The sequence below is a fragment of the Ciconia boyciana genome, chromosome 4 (genome assembly GCF_034638445.1).
Source record: "Ciconia boyciana chromosome 4, ASM3463844v1, whole genome shotgun sequence".
Lineage (NCBI taxonomy): Eukaryota > Metazoa > Chordata > Aves > Ciconiiformes > Ciconiidae > Ciconia > Ciconia boyciana.
Window position 1 is genome coordinate 23,598,499 of NC_132937.1, and position 20,025 is coordinate 23,618,523.

Sequence of the window (20,025 nt, forward strand, 5' to 3'; positions counted from 1 at the left end):
TAGAGTTTTGTGGGATTTTTATTAATTTTTTTTAATATTTTTTTAAAATTTTTTTTAATACAGGCTACCGTTGTACCCTTTGCTAAAGCTGCTGATTCTGCCACATAAACTAGAATGGAAATTTCTCAGAAATTAAGTTGTTTCCCCTCCTTGTTAATTCGTTGTCTGCCTCCCAACTGAACACCGGTCTGGGTTTGCGTTTGCAGAAGACATTCCCTGTACAAAGTCTGACGTGCAGCTACACTGTTCTGACTGAGGAATGAAGAAGACAAGAGTCCACTGAACATTGGATTTTTCCCTGTACAACGTGGCCTGATTTGGAGTTTGGTCCACCAAGGACAGCGAGTTAACCGTAGAGATCATCGTCATTGTCTTCACTGTACACGTTGCCGCCGCTGCCACCTCCTGTGCCTTGGCTCGGACCGGCGCCGCCCTGGTTACCCGACGGGAACCTGCATGCAGCGGCGCAGAAGGGGAGAGAAGAGACGCTGTTCAAAAGCCTCCTCACAGCTCAACACCATCCCCTCCCTCCACACCAGCACCCCGGTGCCAAGTAGGACAGGCAGGAGAAATGGGATGACGCCTTAGGGCAGGTCACGTGAAAGGCTCACATGGCTGCTGCTTGTGTTAAAGGAAAAGGGCTGATGGACTTCAGGAGCGCTAACGGAGCAGCTACAACCAACCTGCAGCACAGCCTACACCCGCCACGCTGTGTACTGGCTGCTGTATGTGCTGGGGAGAATGGGAAAGCGCGGTGGCAGAGGGGTTTGTTAACCAGAATCCATCAGAAAGCTGCCTCGGTGCTCTGCTCTGGGGCTGGCTGAGCCACGCTGCCCACTCCCCACGGTTACCTGAAGCTGCCAAAGCCACGGCTCTGCTGTAGAGTCTGTGCAAACATCTCGTATTTCCTGATGTCGTTGTCACTGACAGAGCGGCGAGCAAAGCGCATGGCCTCCTCAAAGTGATCCCTGCGTATCTCGGGAACCGGGTCGTCCTCTTCCACTTCCTGCAGCGGGACAGAGGGCCCAGGTGAGCTGCATGCCCGAGCTCCGCGGCCCAACGGCCACCCACAGCCTCCCTCCAGGCCAGGATGCTCCAACACCTGCCAAGGCAGAGGCTGGAGAGGGACACCACGGCAGACCGTGAGCCAGGGCTGCAGCAGGGACCTTCTGAGCAATGCTGACAACGAGGCGCCCCAGGAGGGCCTCGCCCCCCGCAAGATGAAAACAAAGCGCTCCAGCTCCGTGCCCTGTGCCGAAAGGATTACATCCGAGTTCCCTCGTCCCCATCCAAGGATTACAGAGAGGAACACGTCACACCTCACCCACGGGGAGGGGCGGGCTGCCCTTCTCACAAGCGCGGAAAGCTCAGAGTGCCCCACTCACCATGGCGGAAGGGTTGGTCTGCCTCTCGCGCTCTCGCCTGATCTCACTCTCGATGGACTCGCGGATGGCCAGTTTGCAGGCACGCTGGCAAATTTCTGTCAGGTCAGCCCCCGAAAAGCCATTGGTCATCTTAGCTAGGAAATCCAGGTCAACATCCTAGCAAAGAAAAAAAAAAAAAAAAAAAAAAGAGGCTTCTCCTTAGCACCTTACAACCTCAGGTGACAGAGAGGTGTCTTCAGATCCCATGGTACCAAGGTGCTGCCTTAACCTTGTCCAATTTTGAAAAGACCAGCTGTTAAGGTTCTTGTTTCTGGGAAAAGTTAACCACACATGAAGGCAGACCACGCTCCCCACACACCCACCAAGAATCCACAAAGTGGCTGTAAATGCCTCTGCACTTGTGGATTTAGGGTATGATTTGCTCAGGTCTCGGCATTAGGAGTCAAACAAAACACTGTCAGACTGGAGATGGGGTACCAGCAGACCAAGACAACCGACCTCCTCCTCCTTCCCCCTAGCTGAGGGGGTAGTACTGCAACCTCCTTTGAAGCTTTCCTTTCCAACAGCACCTAAAAAGGTAAGCTTGGCATAAAAAGCCTTGAGCTCTCACTTGACATCTGCATTTCTCTGATTAATTATCAGTTGCATTATTGCCTGCTCCCCAGGCAAGGGACATAGCTCTTGCCTATGACAGAGCTCAGCAACAATTAACTGCAATGCTTCCTCTTCAATTTCCATTTCCCACCCCCGTGTTCTACATTTACTTTTCTTTCAGAGCACAAGAATCTTTTCCATCTTGCCATAACAGGCTTTCCTGTTCCCGCACCGTGGGCAGAACTTCACTACGTGACAAAGACCTGCTGTGCTTACACACCGACACCTAGCTTCGTTGATACCTAGCCTCAGAGTTCAAGCCTCCCCCTACCTCTTCATTTCCATCCTTCAGGGACTGAAGGTTTCCCAGCTCTGTACCGTGTGGAGCAGTCACCAGCCCTCTGCTCTGTCCCCAGCTTGTGAGGAGCACGTGCAGCACACAGCAAACCCAAGTCAGATGCAGTCAGGGCACAGATCCTACCTTGGCAACTGGTGATTTCCTCAGGTTGGCCTTAAGAATAGCAACCCGGGACTTCTCGTCAGGCAGGGGGATGTAGATGAGCTGATCCAGGCGGCCAGGGCGCAAGATGGCTGGGTCAATGATGTCTGGCCTGTTGGTGGCACCGATGATGAAGACGTTCTTCTTGGTGGACATGCCGTCCATCTCTGTCAGGATCTGGTTGATGACGCGGTCTGCAGCACCACCACCATCGCCGATATTCCCACCTCGAGCCTTTGCGATGGAGTCCAGCTCATCAAAGAAGAGCACACAAGGGGCTGCTTGGCGGGCCTGCAAAAAGCAAACGGGAACAATCAATCCATGTTAATAACACCTGGCAAGGGTGCTGATTTCACACTAAGCCTACACTACCATTAAAGCAGCTCGGAGGAATACCAGAGCACCGCTGCTGCAAGGAGAGCTTGGAGGGAGCTGTGCCAGAAGTGTCTCCTGCCACACAAACCCTCAATTAAATTCTCCTGAACAAGAAGCTGAATTTCCCCAAAGCTGGGAGCATTGTGAATCAGGCAGAAGGGTGGTAACTCCAACGCCTATAGGGAAAGCTGGAGCCAATCTGCCTGGACTAGAACTCTCCCTGCAAGATCTGGGGATGTCAACTGGTTATTCAGGCACTCAAGTATCCATAGGCAAGATATACCCAATGGAAGGGGGAAATCCTATCATTGTCTTCAGCTACCTAATGCGTAGTTATAGGGAAAAGGGAGGCAGATCTTTCTTTGAGGCATGCAGTGAAAGCATGAAAGACCACAGGCACAAATGGCTGCAAAAAAAGTTAGAAATAAGGAAAAAAAATTTCTTAACAATGAGAGAGCTCAAACACTCGCACACCGGCCCAGAGAGGTCAGGGATTCTCCACCCTTGGCACACGTTCAGAACAGGAGGCACTGAGCAACCTGATCGAATTTCCAGGTGATTTCCCTGCTCTGGACAAACAGCTGGACTAGACGGCCTCTGAGGTCCCCTCCCAACCTAAATTCTTCTCTCTCACTCTCCTTCCAACTTTGTTCTATCAGCACCTTCCTTGACCACAGGAGCGAGGATTCCCGGGATAATCCATGCAGACAACTTCTGGGACAGGAGGCGACATTATCTATGGGGCAAGTGGGCAGTAGGAGTGAGCTCCTTTCTAAGCCATGTGTATTGCAGGACAAGAACCCACAGGATATTTTGAAAATCTGTAGATGGTGATGGCTGATGAGGTGTCAAGGTAAGCTTTCAGGGATGTGGAGGATACCTACGCCATCCTGACGCTACCCTCACTGCTAAGGCACTGCGGCATTTATCATCCTGTAACAACAGATGCAAATTGCAGCCAGAGAAAACAGTTTAAATAGCTGTTGCTGAAGAGGATTAATTCCCTAACATCAGGAAAGCAGCCCCTCCTCTCAGTGCAAGTGGGGGAAACACAAAAAAGACAAACAAGAACCAGGCCAGTAAGACAGACGTAGCGGAGACAAAGTCCTGGGGCTACCTCAGCACAAACATAGCACAGGGAGTAGAAGAGACACTGACCTTGTCGAAGATCTCACGCACGTTGGCTTCAGACTCGCCAAACCACATAGTGAGCAACTCCGGCCCCTTGATGGAAATGAAGTTTGCCTGGCATTCGTTGGCAATGGCTTTGGCCAGCAGCGTCTTACCACAACCCGGTGGCCCGTAGAACAAAACCCCTTTCGATGGGGTCATACCAAATTTGAGGAACTTGTCTGGATGCTCCACAGGATACTGAAGAAGAACAAAACAAACAAACAAAAACCTCTCATGATGAGCGAGAACAGGCCTGTACCTCAGAATCACAGAATGGTTTGGGTAGGAAGGGGCCTTCAAAGATCATCTAGTCCAACCTCCCTGCCATGGGCAGGGACATCTTTCTCCAGGTCAGTTTTGTTTCTCCTCCTACCAGAAACACTACTTGAGATTTGTGGTGCATTAAACACAAGATCCTGCCTGCTCAGTGCCACTGGAGTTTTTAAATGCGCACTGGTTTGAAAAGCACCACGGCTAAATTGGAAAGCTGCCTTCAACAACCTATTTACCTCTAAGAACTAAGTACCAGTTCAGGTAGTTTTCCAGCACGCTTAACCCCAAGTTCACTCTGCCCTGCAGAAACAAAAGGGAACAGCTCATTATCTAACCTATTCGCTCTGCCCTCCAGAGACAGGCAAGGTGTCTGATGTGAGCATTTATCCTCAGCAACGAGGTCAAAGATAGGTGATGATTTTAACATCAGAAAATTAGACTGAAAATTAGATTCTTTTACTCACAGACAGGATGTTCCTACAGTGCCAACAGAAAGCAGGAACGTATCAAACCCAAACCATCCCAATGCAGCCACCAGGAGTTTCCACAGACCATTCATGATCTTTTGTCCCAGCCTTTCCCTCCGTAGAAGGCTTCACGATTACTTCTCACCTGTCCCTGTGCTAACACTAATGGAAAGCCCTTGGGAAGCTCTCTATATGACAATCTTCATCCACTTTCTGGCATATAAAGCCAGCATGTATTAGGATTCTCAGCAGTGGTCCCACTGCTGGTCTCCACTTCAGAGAAGCAGAACTGCTGCTGTTTCTGCATGTAGCACAACACCCACCCAAGATGACACTGTAGACTCAGCTAAAGAAAGCTTGATGCTGCTTCCCAGCACCTTCCTCTCCAAGGTCACTAAGATGGAACAGCATGGTATTTTTAGTCCATCACAAGCAAATACCATAAAAACCTCTGCATTTACCCTGTTCATAGCCCAAACGGGAATCTGAAGAAGTTCTGGATATTATTACTATTACAATTATTTTTCAAGCTGACTAGGCAAAAATCTGTTGGAAACCCTTACCTGTACAAGCTCCTGGAGTTCTCTCTTTACATCTTCTAGACCACCAATATCTTCCCAGGTAACCTGTGGCACCTCCACCACAGTCTCCCGAAGAGCAGAAGGATTGCTCTGGCTCAGAGCCCACTATTGTTAGAAGAAACGGCATTCTATGAATTCTAACACATTACGTTCACTTGCTTCAGATAAGCAATTAGACATTGCATCCAAAAGAAAGAGAGGCACTCCTGCATTACCCTGAAGTCATCCATGGTCACAGCCAGCGAGTTCATCACTTCAGCATCGATGGTTTCATCTTCTAGGTCTATGAGATCCATCTTCTTTCTGATAGCCTGAAGAGCAGCTTCTGAGCAAAGAGCAGCCAAGTCAGCACCAACATGGCCATGGGTCTCGTTTGCCACCTGAAAGCAGAGCACTGACTATGACTCACAGGGATACAAGCAAGCGCTCTGCACGGGCAATGCATGCTCTGGTCACTCACTGGGAGGTGCAACAAAACTCTGGATGACAGGAATATCAGTGCTTTGCTGCCGATTCAAGACAAGTGCTACCACATATTTAACAGGCAAAGACACTGCTGTTTCACCTCCTACTTGAGATTAAAGCTGCAAGTGGAATTCAGACGCTGTGCAGAAAGATAACCCTGAGGACTGCAGCTCTTCGTTCAGGACAGAGATTACAGGAACCATCCAGTTTACACATGGTGTCCAGTATCACCACAATGCTCACCCAGCTCTCAGAGAGCTGTTTCAGGCTCACTTTACTTTTAAAGAGAATGCCTCAGCAAACAAACCCAGAGGGACAGTGGCGAGGCACCTCCAGACTGGACTGATACACACTTGTTTCACTTAGCCATGCCATTCTTAACTAGTGAGTGAGAATTTTTGGTCACTGGTAAACTAGTCAGAAGGAAGCCCACATTCACCCGGCTTCATGCTGTCCTAAATCAGCCACTACATTTATGCAATCAAGACTTAACAACTCTTCCACTACAAAACAGAGCATCAGGAACATATGTCTGCAGAGACAAGCCTTCCTAATAGCATGCTACTCACCTGTTCCAGATCCACATCATCAGCCAGTTTCATATTTTTCGTGTGGATCTGCAGGATCTCCAGGCGCCCAGTGGCATCCGGGATACCAATATCTACCTCTCTGTCAAAACGACCTGGGGAGTACAAAACATATGTTGAGCTGCTGATTCTGCAAACTAGAGGAGCTGCAGTTGCTGTCTTCCTCTGACTGAACAACATGATGACAAGCCACAAACACATACAGTTTCAGAAAATGCCAGAGCTTTGGGTTTCCCTGCAGCATCTATCAGCACAGTAGTAGAGTCAGATCAGAGAAGGAGGAAAGGCTTTAGCCATCTAGGAAAAGTGAGACTACTGTATTAACTAGAGTTTAAGATTATATGACACAGAGGACTGCTGGTTTAGTAACTTTTTCTGAGCCTCATTTTTAGGAAAATACGCTTCCCTGAACCAACATACCATGAGACGTTTTTGTTTATTTCTACCTTTGTGTCCTCATCACAAGAGTCCACAAATACTGAGGGATTTAATTTTTCAGAACTTTCACAGCGGTACCCAGTGGTGAAAAACATGAACCGCCCCAATATCTGGAGGGGCAGGAAACCTAGGTATTACTACCATATTAACTAAGGTATGTACACCTATCATTTTCCTGTAGCCATAGCTGTGCATTCAAACGGCTCACTACACGTGTAAGAGGCTGTTTTCCCCTGCACACTTGACTGGTTTGCTATTACAGACTTTACCAACTGGTCATACACCAGACATTCATTCACAATGCAAAGTTTCAAAAACCTGAATCTCAGGAAATACTGGACTTCTCATCAATAAAAGAAAGAGAAATCAGACAATTCAGAGCCTTCTGCAACCTAAGGCATGAACATTCCCTTAAGCATTTACTTCTCCAGTGTGTCCTGAAATAGCTTCACCTAACAGAGGCCAGCAGACTTTTCCACTTCGAAGTATTTTTTTATTTCTACAAGTTCTAACCTAATACGGCACAGAAAATGATACCAAAGACTGGAAGCCTAGAAATGAATTTCAAACAAGCAGCTGGAGACAAGTCAATAGTTTATGTAAGACACAGAAGATGTTTAGTATTAATTTCTGCTCAGTCCTTCCAAGGCCCCTGAAGCATAGCCTGTAACAGAGTATGTGATGCACAAGAGAGAGACTGCAGTCATGGTTACCGAATCGCCTGAGTGCTGGGTCAATGCTGTTAGGTCTGTTGGTAGCTGCCATAACGATCACGTGTGCTCTCTGTTTAAGTCCATCCATAAGAGTCAACAGCTGAGACACTATGCGACGTTCCACCTCTCCATGTGTCTATGGAGAGAGAAAGCAGTGGTTACACCAAAAGCTCTACAACACAGCACAGGAGCTAGTACTGCACCAGAGTGGACAAATATGACAGCCACGAGCTGTTAAGAAACACCAGGAACTACACCTGATTCTTCTCAGGTCCAGCTGAAACCAGGCGTTAAGTTAAATACTGCTTTACCGTGCAGTCAAAATGCAGAGATTCACGCCAGCTGCTACCAAAAAGGACATATTTCTTTGCCTCCTACAGGCTTTCTTTACCTTCTCTCTCTTAGGAGCAATGGCATCCAGTTCATCAATGAAGATGATGGCAGGAGCGTTCTTCTCTGCTTCTTCAAAGGCTTTCCTCAGGTTGCTCTCAGACTCACCAGCCAGCTTGCTCATGATCTCAGGACCTGAAAAATAGCGGCACTGTGGCACCCAGAAGAGAGGCAGCTAGCCCCAAGGCATGCAGCTGAATTTTTTTAGTACAACATTTACATAGGACAATCTGTATTTCAAGCCAAAGCAAATACTATCAACCGAGTTCACTAAATTTGCAGCTGAACTGACAAGAAGAGCATGCAGAACTACTTTCTATCATTATTCTGGTATTTTCAGTTTACTCTAACAGAATGCAGTGCTAGTCAATGAGCTACCTTTAGCTGCCTCTTTCCCTACCCTATTTCACACTTGGTGAGCTTCTCTGTAATGTGCCACCACACACTGTTAATGCCAGTCCTAGCTTGCAAGAGAACCAATCAAATTATATGGTGATGACTTATCAGGGTAGGGAAGGAAAAAGCTCTCAGATACTGAAACTGCCTTTAGCTTACATTACACAGGTATACATTTACCTCTGGCAAGATCCTATAAATGAATTTTAAAAACCCAACAAAACAAAACCAAAAAACCAAAAACCCAGACCCCATCTCCTCGCAAAAAATAAATAAAAAAAATTAAAATGTGTAAGCACAGCAGTCCCAGAAGGAAGGACAGCATTCCCCTGAAATCTCCTACAATTGCTGAACACTAGTGCAGGCTTGCAGATTTATTCTGTTTTTACAGATTTTTCCATCACAGTGATGGGAGTGGTAATGAAGAGAAAATATGCTTCTAAAAGATCCAAGAAAAAGAAACCTGACCCTCAGGAGTGCAAAGCTGCTAGCTGACTGAAGCGCGCCAGCTGCAGAGCCACTGGTGCGGGCAGGCACTAAGAGTGTTTCGTTACAGGTAACTCACCAGTTCATACCAGCTCTGTCTACAACATTGCCTGCAGCTCCAGGCTTGGGGCCAGCAGACAGAGAACGAATCACTAACTGACAATGTTATTTTTATTATGCAATAGAAGTACAAGTGTCTAAAGAAACGGCTGGCTCATTAGCATGCAGTGACAGCTTCCACACACTTTAGGAAGTATATGACAGGGGCGACATATGGCTAAAACCAGCCCGTTTACATCTGATATCTTGAAATACAAAGCAAGGCACTTCCCTACTGCTGGTCACTGCTATGCTGTGCTATACACTCCTTTGCTATCACCTTCATGGGTCTATGTGATTGAAACCAGGAAAGAAAAGCAGCAATCCTTAAGTTAAAATGTTCAGTTATTCCAGCACTGACTGTAAAATGGGACAGAAAAGCAGGGGGCAAAATTCCGAATTTGGCTCTTACTGGACATAAACCAGTATCCATCTCAACTGCTACAGGTGAGACTTATCAACAGGAGGTTCTGTCACTGGTAGCTAAGTAAGTCTCAAGGTACTCATTATAGCTTTCAAGAAAGTTCCTCCCAATTAATGTTATGTGAAACAAAACAAGTCTTGTGCTTTACTTGAGGGGAAAGAGAAATCCACAGCAGACCAGCTTCCTCTCTGAATGGAACATGGCGGCAGCAACAGAAGCAAGTGTCCTGCACCCATATACTTAGAATGATCTCAGCACTTCACTCCCAGCTCTGCCCTCACCAACATAAATGAACACCCAGACAGACAGATTCCAAGTCCCTGTGTCGCAAAGCTGTCTTCCAACCACCTTGCTACAACACAATCAAGCTTAAGGGAAGTGCCACTACAGATGCTCCCACACTAATGGCCTCCAAGTGTCTCCAGAGGCACGCCTGAAAGTGGAAAGGATGGATGTCAGGGAGACAACATAGCCCTACAAGCCTTGTTAACACCATTCATTACCATAAGATGGATGAATAAGCACACAGCAGATCTGGGGCCAAAGCAGCCACAAAACTTACCGTTGATCAGGAAGAAAAAAGCCCCCGTTTCATTGGCCACCGCTCGGGCAATCAGTGTTTTACCAGTGCCAGGAGGACCGTACAGCAGGATCCCACGTGGAGGCTGAGGACAAAGGCAAGGGGCTTAGGTGGTGAGCTAGTAGCTGAATGCCTAGGTAGCTTCACAGTGAAATTGTAAGCATTTGATAAAGCCAGTCTGAAATTGTGATGCAAACTCATGCAACAGCTGTCATCCCAGCATTGCTATCAACACCTTTACTGCTTTGCATGACACACAAACAAAAACCCTGCCAGTAACTGACAATGCCGATTCAAAGCATCACTCTGCTTTACAAGTTGCCAGTACTTCAATCTCTGTCCAGAACACATAAGGAAATACTTTCCTAATACCAGCATTAAAAAACACTCCACAAATTACTTTCTCCCCCGCCGATGTCTCATAAACCTCTGACATCAAGAGCCATCCACAAGGGCAAGCCCACTCACCCACCTGGTGCACGCAGGGACTTACCTTCACCCCTATGGCCTTGAAGAGCGCAGGGTGTCGGAGGGGAAGTTCCACCATCTCTTTGATTTGAGCCAGCTGCTTCCGGCAGCCACCAATGTCATCATAGCCCACTTCATTCAGTGATTCCTCTTCATCCTATCCAGAAGAAAATATATTAAACATCTGAGTGAAAACAATAGTTCAACAACCCCTCCCAGTCTACAGGAGCCAGGAATCCAGGTTTTTGCTCATAGCCATTTCTTTGCTGCCTTGAGATTCTCACTTGCAAATGTTCCTGGTGTCTTCTACAATCGTTTCCCAGATCGTTTCTCTACAATCATTTCCCAATCGTTCTTCTGCAATCATTTCCCAATCGTTTCTCTGTCTTCCCAGACATACAAAGGGAATTGCCTGTACGTACCCAGACCTCACTGAAGCCCACCCTCTTGAATGACAGCCTCTACTGCCAGGACCCCTACAGACTCTAGTGCAAAACAAGCTCTGCGACCCTCTGATGTGGCTAACAAAGATAGCAATAGACAATGAAGCCCAGTATAAAATATACTTATTCCTTAAGCTGTAAGTGATATCCCTAACTACTGGACATACTCTAGCCATCATACAGTTCTCAGGTGTAGTGTTGTCTTTTGGGATCAGCTCAAATTAACAGAGAATGTTAAGATCCAGATACGCGGATAAGATCAACTGTAACCAACTCTTCCAATATAGCTCTACAGCATCCATTAATTTGGGTGTCCAAATCTCTAGTGGCCTTAGTTATCTAACATTAGGCCACACTACAATAATAAAATAACACAGCCTGGGATCTCAGAGGGGCTCAGTCCGAGCCCCACAAACGGGAACTACTGCCTCAAGCAGGTCACTCAGGGTCTGGCCCTATCAGCCACTGAAGGTCTCCAGGTTTGGAGATTCCTGTCCTCTCTGGACCCTGCTCCAGGGTTGGGGGAAACCTTTTTCCTAGTACCTACTGGGAATTTCCCTTGATCCTAGTATCTACTGGGAATTTCCCTTGAATTCCCTTGATTTCCCTTATGCCACAGCCTCTAGTCCTGTCCCTGGGCACAGCTCTCAGAAGAACCTGGTCATCTACCCCTTCCCATCAGGCAGTTGCAAGTAAGCCTGCCCCTTTGCCTTCCCTTTTCCAGGCTGCATCATCCCATTCTCCCTGCCTCTCCTCATTCATTCCGACCCCCAGCTCCAGCTCCTCATCGCTTTGGTGCCGTTGGCTGAACTTGCTCCTATCTGTCTCTGCTGTGTCCTGAAGAGCCCAAACTGCACTCATGGGGGGCCCAGATGCAGTCTCACAAGTGTCACATAGAGGTGAGTCTTTCAGAAGCCAGCTAACTACAAACCAGCACTCATCCTGATTTGCAGGTAGGAAAAAGGCACTTACTTTATGAAGTACGCAATCACCTTAGCTCATTTCTCTGAGATTTCCTACATAACAGTAAGGTGGCCAAGACCTGACAGACAAGCCACTCAGGCTGCCTCAACCTCAGGACACTCAAGGCTAGACACCTGAAGGGACTGGGGAAATTTTTTTTTTTTTAAAATAGTCAACCATTTTGGAATTTCAAATTTCTCACTGGAAAAGCAGTAACTGTTTTCTTTTCACATGGCATGATATTTAGCAACATTGTAAGCTCTCCCTGCCATGGATCAAGGGAACTTTGGAATTAAAATGTGCATCTAAGTCCAGCATTAGATATCTGGAAGCACATGCAAAACCAGCTGCTGCCAAAGTATGGCATCTCGTCAGCAAACCTACGCACTGGTGCTATCTCAGCATACGAGGAAGGACACTGGAAGTACATTTCTCTGACTACCTTCAGGAGCAGCTCACCCCCTGAAACCAGAGTTTCTAACCGTTACATTTAATACACAAAATGCCAAAACAGGAACTGCAAACACTGCTGCTCTCAAGCACTGTCACAGAAACAGATTTCGGACAGAGGGGATTCAGTAGAACAATGTGGCAGGATTCTGCTCACCTCTCGTTTGATGGGCTCTCCTTCACAATGGATCACTGTGTCTGGAGCCACTATGCAGTACGGACTTGGATCTGTCTCCACCACTTTGAACTCCACTGCACGCATGCCTCCACGCACCAAGAAGATGTCACCTATAAAACCCCACACTTCAGTAGCCTGCTGCAACCCACGTCTGCAACATGTCGACCCTTGTATTACCAGCAGCCCCAGAGGACAAGGAAGGGTTACATAGGCACACACTACTGGCATTTGTAACACTGCTCTGCATTTTAAACTCCAGAGCTGCATGTACTGTGACTACCTGAGCACCATTTAGATCCGCAGCAGTTAAATTTCTCAGATTTCATCCAGTAACAAACAGCAAACAAACCCAGCAAACAATAGAAAAGAATACTCTGCCTAAATACAAAACACAAAGGCAAGGAATCACATTTCTTTTCCATTCAGTTTCAATTTAACATTTCTAAAACAGGCAAAAAGCCCTAACAATAAAAATTAATTTTGAAGTTGTTATAACTAGTTGTTACTAGCTATAACTGGTTGTTTCCAGAAGTAGAGTAATATATAATACCACACTATGACTCCTGGCTAAACTGGGCTACAGAAGACGGATAACTTCAACTTGTGTTTGTAGCGTATTAGGATCTATTTGTTCCAGCAGAACTGCTGTTAGCACAACTCCAAGTGTGCATTTGGTTTTCTATGCACTCTCCCAGTTATTAAGTTACTTCGAAGAAGTGAATTTAGTCAGAGTCCCAACCAATTGATTAATATGCAGGCAACTCCCCAATTCCATCAACTGGTAGCAACTTAGTTTAATGAGATTTTCTCCTCAGTTCTACCTGAGCCTTTTCTAATGCTCTCCCATCTCATGTAGCAAAAAAACCCAGGAGAACTATCAAGCTGCTCTGCCAGCCAGCAGCAGCAATCACCCTTTCCTCTGAAGATTAGGAAAAATTAAACCCGCACCAGCAAAATCTCACTCTGCAGATGTCCATCTAATGCTTCACAGAGATCTGTCCAAACTTCTAGAAATCCTCTTTACTCCCTCTTCAATAACAGGCACTATTACCTTTCCTGATGGGTCTGTATGCTTCCAGGAAGTACGGCTTGAGATAGACCTCAAACAGATTCCCTGTGATCCCTTCTACTGTGTCATCAATCGGCAGCACATGGATACGTTTGCCATATTTCACGTCTGGGCAAGGCTGGATGCTGCAACAGAAGAAACTCCAGTTAGCCACATCATGCTGCACTCATGCCTGAGTCTGGAAAAGGCAGTGATGCCCCTTCCCAGGCCAGTAGCAATGCCAGAAAGGACCCTCCAAAACCCTGGTGAGACTTCCCACCTGAATAAGAACATTTCAATGCTGACAAGGCAAAAACCATGCCCATCAAGAGCTAGCCTTCACGACACATGCTTTCCTTCATCCTCTCAGCCCTATCCAAGGCTGCTGGGGAGTTTAATACTTTCTTCCCATCCCCCTGCTCCTCCATAGCCCCCCTCACCATCCCCAAGGCACATTCAAAAGTTACTAATGCAGCCTAAAGACCTGTCAGAGTCATGAGCTAACTTTTGTTTCAACAACAAGCTACTGCTGAACCAGCTGCAAGGGAAAGGGAGCTGGGGGAAGCTCTTTTTCCTTCCTCTCTCTAACTTCATACAGAGACCAGAGCCCCTGTTGCTGACAATCCTGATTCTGAGCAAAGGCTCTCACAGTACCAACCAGGGGTCACCACCTTGCAGCCAGGTGTCCGTCAGTCCCACTTTGTGGAGGCTGACATTGAGTTTAAAGTCTGAAGGCCCCTTCCCCCTTTTTAAATAAACACTACAGTTATTATCTCACAGTGCAAGACAACAGCCTACTGTAGTGATAGCTCAGAGCATCACACTGTGGCAAAAAGCTCAAACTGGCTTTGCCACCTAAGAAAAGCCTAAGTGGAACTGCAGCTGAGCATGCAACTTTTCATAGGTGACTTTTGTTAGAGACTCTTAACACATTATTTTACCACATGCTTTACAGCAGAAAGGGTAAAGGAAAAGACAGACTGCCCCAGAAGGAACACAGTTGACAGACCACAAGCAGGAAGTGATTAGCGCATGAATCTGGATTTTGGCAGAAACCAGGCCACAGAAAGTGACACAATAAACAGTTAGATATCAGCAAGAAAAACTTTAAGGGAAAGAGGGGTGAAAATTCTCTGACCCTTGCAACAAAGCTAAGGCAATCGGTAACGGATTTGGAAGGCTGACAACCACTATGGACACAGTGCTGACAGAGAATGGGAGAGCACAGGCTGAACTGTCACACTAGAAATGACTCCAACAGTAACCTTACATTGGGTTAAAGTAAGGATTCATCTTTATTTTAAATCCACAGACTGGCACAAAGCACTGTTCAGTTCCAACTACAGTGGTGTTTAAAACTTGCATTTTCTAGTGGCAGAGAAAAGGGTGGAACAGCCTCATTCCTCTCCTCTACAAAGTTTGTATGAAACACATTTTGTATTTAAAGACTATTCCATATATCACCCCAGAAGTCTAGTTTCAGGAACCAGGCTCCAATTTTCACAGAACACGCAGGATATTCCAGATTAGGAAGATGCTCAGGAGGAAGTGCTGTCAGCCCTCCCATATTTAAACCTGCAAGTTAGCACTTTTATGTTTAAGAAATAATTGCACATTTTTCCCCCCACTCCTACCACAGAATGGAACCCATCTCCCATAAGGTGAGATGTATACTTCAATGCCTGCCCAATACTGCAAGCATTGCACAACAAAATCCCTGCAACACTTTCTAAGCGTTCCTAATTTTAAAGTTATTTTTATAACAAAAATCAGAATATAAACATCCCTTGGGGATTTTTAATCTTGCTATTTGACTGCTTCATGTTTTTGTCACTCATTTCTAGCAAGTTTTAACTTCTGTTTGCCATAGGGCAGCTCAGATACTATGAGATCAATTACAATGTTGCTTAATGCCTTCCACAGTTAACACTGTAGACATTAAAAATTTAGACAAGAAAAATTTGCGAGTTCACGTGACAACGTAAATTTGGGAAGATGACTGTGACAGCAGTGGGACAACTGAACCACTCAATTTAATGACAGGACATGGGCTCGTAAAGGTCCTGAAAGGACTTCAAGAATCTTTAGCATCATTTTTAAATCTGAATATGTGTACAGCCAGAAACACATGCAAAAGTAAACAGAGATCCCCGATGTAAGCCACACGCTTGAAAACACTTCTGTGATCTCCTCTGGAAGACCTAAGAATACCTCCTGCAGATCCTCTCTCTGCTACTGGCTCCATCAATTCAGAGCCAGACCACAGATTAATAAATAAAATAATAAAATAAATAAAAGGTTAATAAATAAAATTATTTTATAACCAGCACACAGGTTAATAAATAAAATAATAAATAAAATTATTTAGGCAACCCAGGGATATGCAACAGTTAGAAAACGAGTCCTCACCTGATCACATCACCCAGGCGCACTCTCAGGTTGTTGCGGACAACCCTATTCATGCGAATCTTCTCATCTGAGCAGGTATCATCTGATAGAACAATGCAGACCGCTTCTCTCCTCTTCTTTCCTTTTAGCAGAACAGTGTCTCCTCTGAACAGCTGCAATTCGTCCATTTTTGCCTGTGAACAGTAACAGCATTAGAACAAGCTTTTGACAAAACAAGAACTCAAGCATTTGAAGGAGAGTTACTTGACTTTGGAGAATTATATCTTCGATATCTTCGATATAATTCTTCAAAGTGATATACTAAATCCACAAGGACAGTGGCTCCCACTACGCTGGGCAAGAGCTAATCCTGAAGCCAGACTAAGGGCACAAACTCAACTGAATTCTACAAATTGAGAATAAAAATGCATTTTATCATGGAAGAGTGTAAGAAAACAAGGCAAGACAGCCCTCCCTCACTCACAACAGCTGCAGCTTCTGACACAAATACTTGGAGTCATGTTGCGAAGTTACATTTCAAGTTAATAGCAACAGCTTGCAAATTACCAGATTAAACGCTTTGCTTTTATAGATGACGCACCTGGGACAGTGACACAACGCTGTTGTCTTCATTGATGGCTTCATCAACAATTAACCGATTGGGCCTGTTCTTCTGCTTCAGAATAGCAGTCGACAAGTCATCCGCTTTAGAACTGGCAAAGAAAACAGAAGTTATGAGGCTGAGTGATACTGCTCCCCCCTTTCCAGCCACCCCCCTGTTTTCATCTCCATTTTCTACAGGTTTCTTCATTGTCTTGTCTTTTAGAAACTATACTTGTTTGTAGGACAAAGGAGAACATTTTTCCCAGGCAGCAGATGCAGGACTTCAAAGCACAATGTTTTCTGTCAGTAAATATAACTACTCTACTAGCCTCAAATGGAAATAGCTATGAAAAGAAGTGGTCTGTGAGATGTTGCTGACTGTAAGATGTTTTGCCTAAAAGAATTAGTGAGACTCATCTGAAATCACATGTAACCACTGCCACCGAAACAAAAGTTCAAGTCTATGTGGTGTCAAATGCCAGATAAATAGAGGAATTAAAGGACAATGCTGCAGCTCCCCTGACAGGAAGAGCTGTAAGAGTTTAGCCTGTTGCGGTCTGTTAGTTAAACCTAGCAGGCCAGGAGAAATATTAAAGTGCTCATGAAAAATGGGGCTTTGTTTTTAGGATATAAGCACCTTTCTAGGATACATGCACCCTTCCATAATACCTTCACAGGGGTCACTGCAGCTCTAGCCCACTACACCACAAGAAATATGACAGATAATTTGTTCGCCTTGACAAAATGGAGCAAATCAGACAGCAAAGAAATGGAAGAAAGCAGATTAAGTAACGTCCTTCAAACTCTAATACAGCAAGTAATTCACTCTGTGAAAGAAGTACGAATTTGAACCAACCGATTCCCGAGGAGCTCTTGGAAGCTGCACCTCAGCCAGCCACAACAGCGGCAGACTGTTGTAACTTCCCTTGGTGGGCGCCTGACTACTTTCCCGAAGTACTCCAGATGTGCCAGTGTCTAAGGTAGGAACATAAAACTTTGCACAGTTTCGTTTGATTCTGACAAAGAAAAGAAAATAAAGTCTTCATTTATCCTAAGCAAGCGGAAAGCACCGGCAAAGAGTAGGAAGCTTTGTGGACAATGGCGTTGGCCGTACACTTTGGCTCCATTTCACTCTTTCAGGGACAAAATAACCAGAATAAATGAAACCTTGAGTGGACGTTGCAGAGCAAGCAGCTACACAGCACGAACACAGACCACGATAGCAGTGTGTCACTTGGCACTCTCACTGCATTTTTAGAAGTACATCAGAGAGGGGTGACATACCTACAGCGTGATGTTACCCAAAGTCCCCCCACCCCTCAAGACAGAGGTTTTTCCAAGACAGACTATCCGGTATTGGTTCCTGCGTCTGATACTTAAAAGGGGAAACAATACCAAGCAAGCCTATGAGGGCAGCCAGCCTGGTTCCAAGAGGTTTTAAAGCTTCGCATAAGGCCTGGTAGCATAGGAAACATGCTGGAAATGAGACACAACATTATTTTAAGTGAACAAAAGGAGGAGTTGTAAAACATGTCTTTCGTGGACTGCCAGCACTGGGAAAATCGTGTTTTCCTCTCTTCATTGAAGAGTGCGAGAGGTAAGACATTGACATCCATCCCTTTCAATGACCATGTGAGATATTAACAGATCCATTCTCTGAACTCAAAAAGACACAAGAAAGGCTGCTTGGTACATGCTGGAAGGAGCTCATTAATTCCATCTTCAGCCTAAAATGTGGTCTTGGTAGAGTCCTGAAAGGTCTGGGATTTCCAGGAAAACTGAGAGAGCAATAAGAAAACTGAAACAATACATTGTCAGGCCAGAGAGGATCTTGTGGTTAAAAGAGTGGATAAAAACAACAACCTACTTGTAAGGACCTTGCCTCAGCATTAGTTCCTGGACACTGGAGATTAATTTAGCAGGTAGATTTTAAAACTTGAGCTCAGGGACACCAGTAAGAAACAATACTCCTATTTAGCTTGTTCAAAGTGTGAATGTAACTCATACCCCTCTGCACACGGGATGTGGATCCAAAGGCCTTTGATAAGAAACGGCTGCCAGACTTTGCGTACATAAACTACATATCACTGAAATGGAGCGCCTGTACCTCGGGATGCAGAGACTGCCGCGCAGCCTAAAAAACAGTCTGAGACAAAAGATAAAAATAAATGGAAGAGGAACTGGGCAGCAAGTGGAAGCTTTTGGACCACAATTGTCAATAAACCAAAAGCTGTATAAATCTGGAAAGAAAGTTCAGATATCTCCCAACACACAGCAATGCTGAAGAGCACAGCAAGAGGTCCACTTGGTTCTGCTCAACATGAGAAAAAAGTTTTAATACTGAAGAACTGACTCTACAGTTTCCTAAGTAAGAAGGGGGGCTGGCTCAATGTTGTCAGTACATTACTGCACTTAAAGCAATTGAAAAGCTTGGAGGCATTAAAAATGCAATAAAGGTCTCCAAGAAACAGCATGCAGGCATCTAAATGTATGGTCTAAAAGCTTCAGTTATCTGACCTGGCAGTTCTGAAGACAAAGGAATAAAGGTGTTACGAAATTACATGTCAGCTACACAGGCAAGTGATGTTATTTCTCCTACAGACAAGGGTAAGGACTTTGAGAGACAAGCACTACCCATCTTCCAGTAGCGATTTAGAATACTATCATCACCATTTGACCTCATTGCATCTCTCCTGGGGGTTTCTCGTGCTGTAACTGAGATGACATAACAAAATATGTCCGTGCACCTCAACCACGCTCAGACAATCCTTACATCCGTGCATCAGAGAGCCCGAACTGAAAGCTCCAAGCAGGAAAGCCTAAGGCATGGGTTGAGGCCCTCTCCTGCCAACTTTCCTACGCGTGCTGGTAAACTTCACCGAAGGGTAGGACAGACAGGTAACCCAGGTAATTTTTAAAGCTCCTCAGTCAGTTTCCTGCCAGAGAGAGCCTGGTGCAAATCCTCTAGATCATCTCCCCTACTCACCCCTTCTGTCAGCTCCCTCACACATTTTCCCTCTTGCTCCCTTCTTTCACTGACTCAACAAAGAGATAAACTGAACATAAAACATAGCTTTAGAGCTGTTTTGGAATTAAAAGGAAATTCAAAGCCTGCATGAAGCCTGCCCCTAGACAGAGGCCGGAAGTGAGGACATAATCCCCAGCACAGCTAATGGCTAAACTTGCATACAAAAAGCACAAGACACCAATAAAATTGAAGCAAATACGTACCAGCCCTACAGACCAAAATAACAGGTTCCCGGTTCCCATCCTTAGCCCCTTTTCCCTCTCAGTAAAGCAGTCCAACAGCCTCATTTGACACAGGGAAGGAGTGGGGAGAGGACTTTTTAGAACTTACATCACTGCATTGTTTCTCTGTGTATCAGAGCTCCCCTCATTCAGCATGTGATAACACCCAGAGGCTACGCATTATGGTGGATGGTATGAAGAGTGAGAGCAGGAAGTCATTACCAATTAGTGATTATTCTGAAAACGACTACCAACCTCCAAAGCTCCACTTAAACTAAGGAAATAAGTTGTTCCTGCAAGTCTGTGCTAA

The 20,025-nt window shown here is 45.6% G+C and overlaps 1 protein-coding gene across 1 annotated transcript in view; it reads right to left on the reverse strand.

Moving 5' to 3' along the window:
* VCP (valosin containing protein) overlaps nucleotides 1–20,025 on the reverse strand; it is a 21,747-nt gene continuing 1,722 nt past the window's right edge. The window contains exons 2-17 of the mRNA XM_072859582.1: nucleotides 16,465–16,576; nucleotides 15,885–16,057; nucleotides 13,479–13,621; nucleotides 12,407–12,537; nucleotides 10,419–10,550; nucleotides 9,908–10,010; nucleotides 7,942–8,075; nucleotides 7,551–7,686; nucleotides 6,382–6,494; nucleotides 5,563–5,727; nucleotides 5,330–5,452; nucleotides 4,012–4,224; nucleotides 2,461–2,769; nucleotides 1,386–1,541; nucleotides 852–1,006; nucleotides 1–452 (exon numbers count right to left, since the gene is read on the reverse strand). Coding sequence (XP_072715683.1) covers nucleotides 347–452; nucleotides 852–1,006; nucleotides 1,386–1,541; nucleotides 2,461–2,769; nucleotides 4,012–4,224; nucleotides 5,330–5,452; nucleotides 5,563–5,727; nucleotides 6,382–6,494; nucleotides 7,551–7,686; nucleotides 7,942–8,075; nucleotides 9,908–10,010; nucleotides 10,419–10,550; nucleotides 12,407–12,537; nucleotides 13,479–13,621; nucleotides 15,885–16,057; nucleotides 16,465–16,576 — 2,404 coding nt within the window. The 3' untranslated portion in view covers nucleotides 1–346. The remainder of the gene's footprint in view (nucleotides 453–851; nucleotides 1,007–1,385; nucleotides 1,542–2,460; nucleotides 2,770–4,011; nucleotides 4,225–5,329; nucleotides 5,453–5,562; nucleotides 5,728–6,381; nucleotides 6,495–7,550; nucleotides 7,687–7,941; nucleotides 8,076–9,907; nucleotides 10,011–10,418; nucleotides 10,551–12,406; nucleotides 12,538–13,478; nucleotides 13,622–15,884; nucleotides 16,058–16,464; nucleotides 16,577–20,025) is intronic.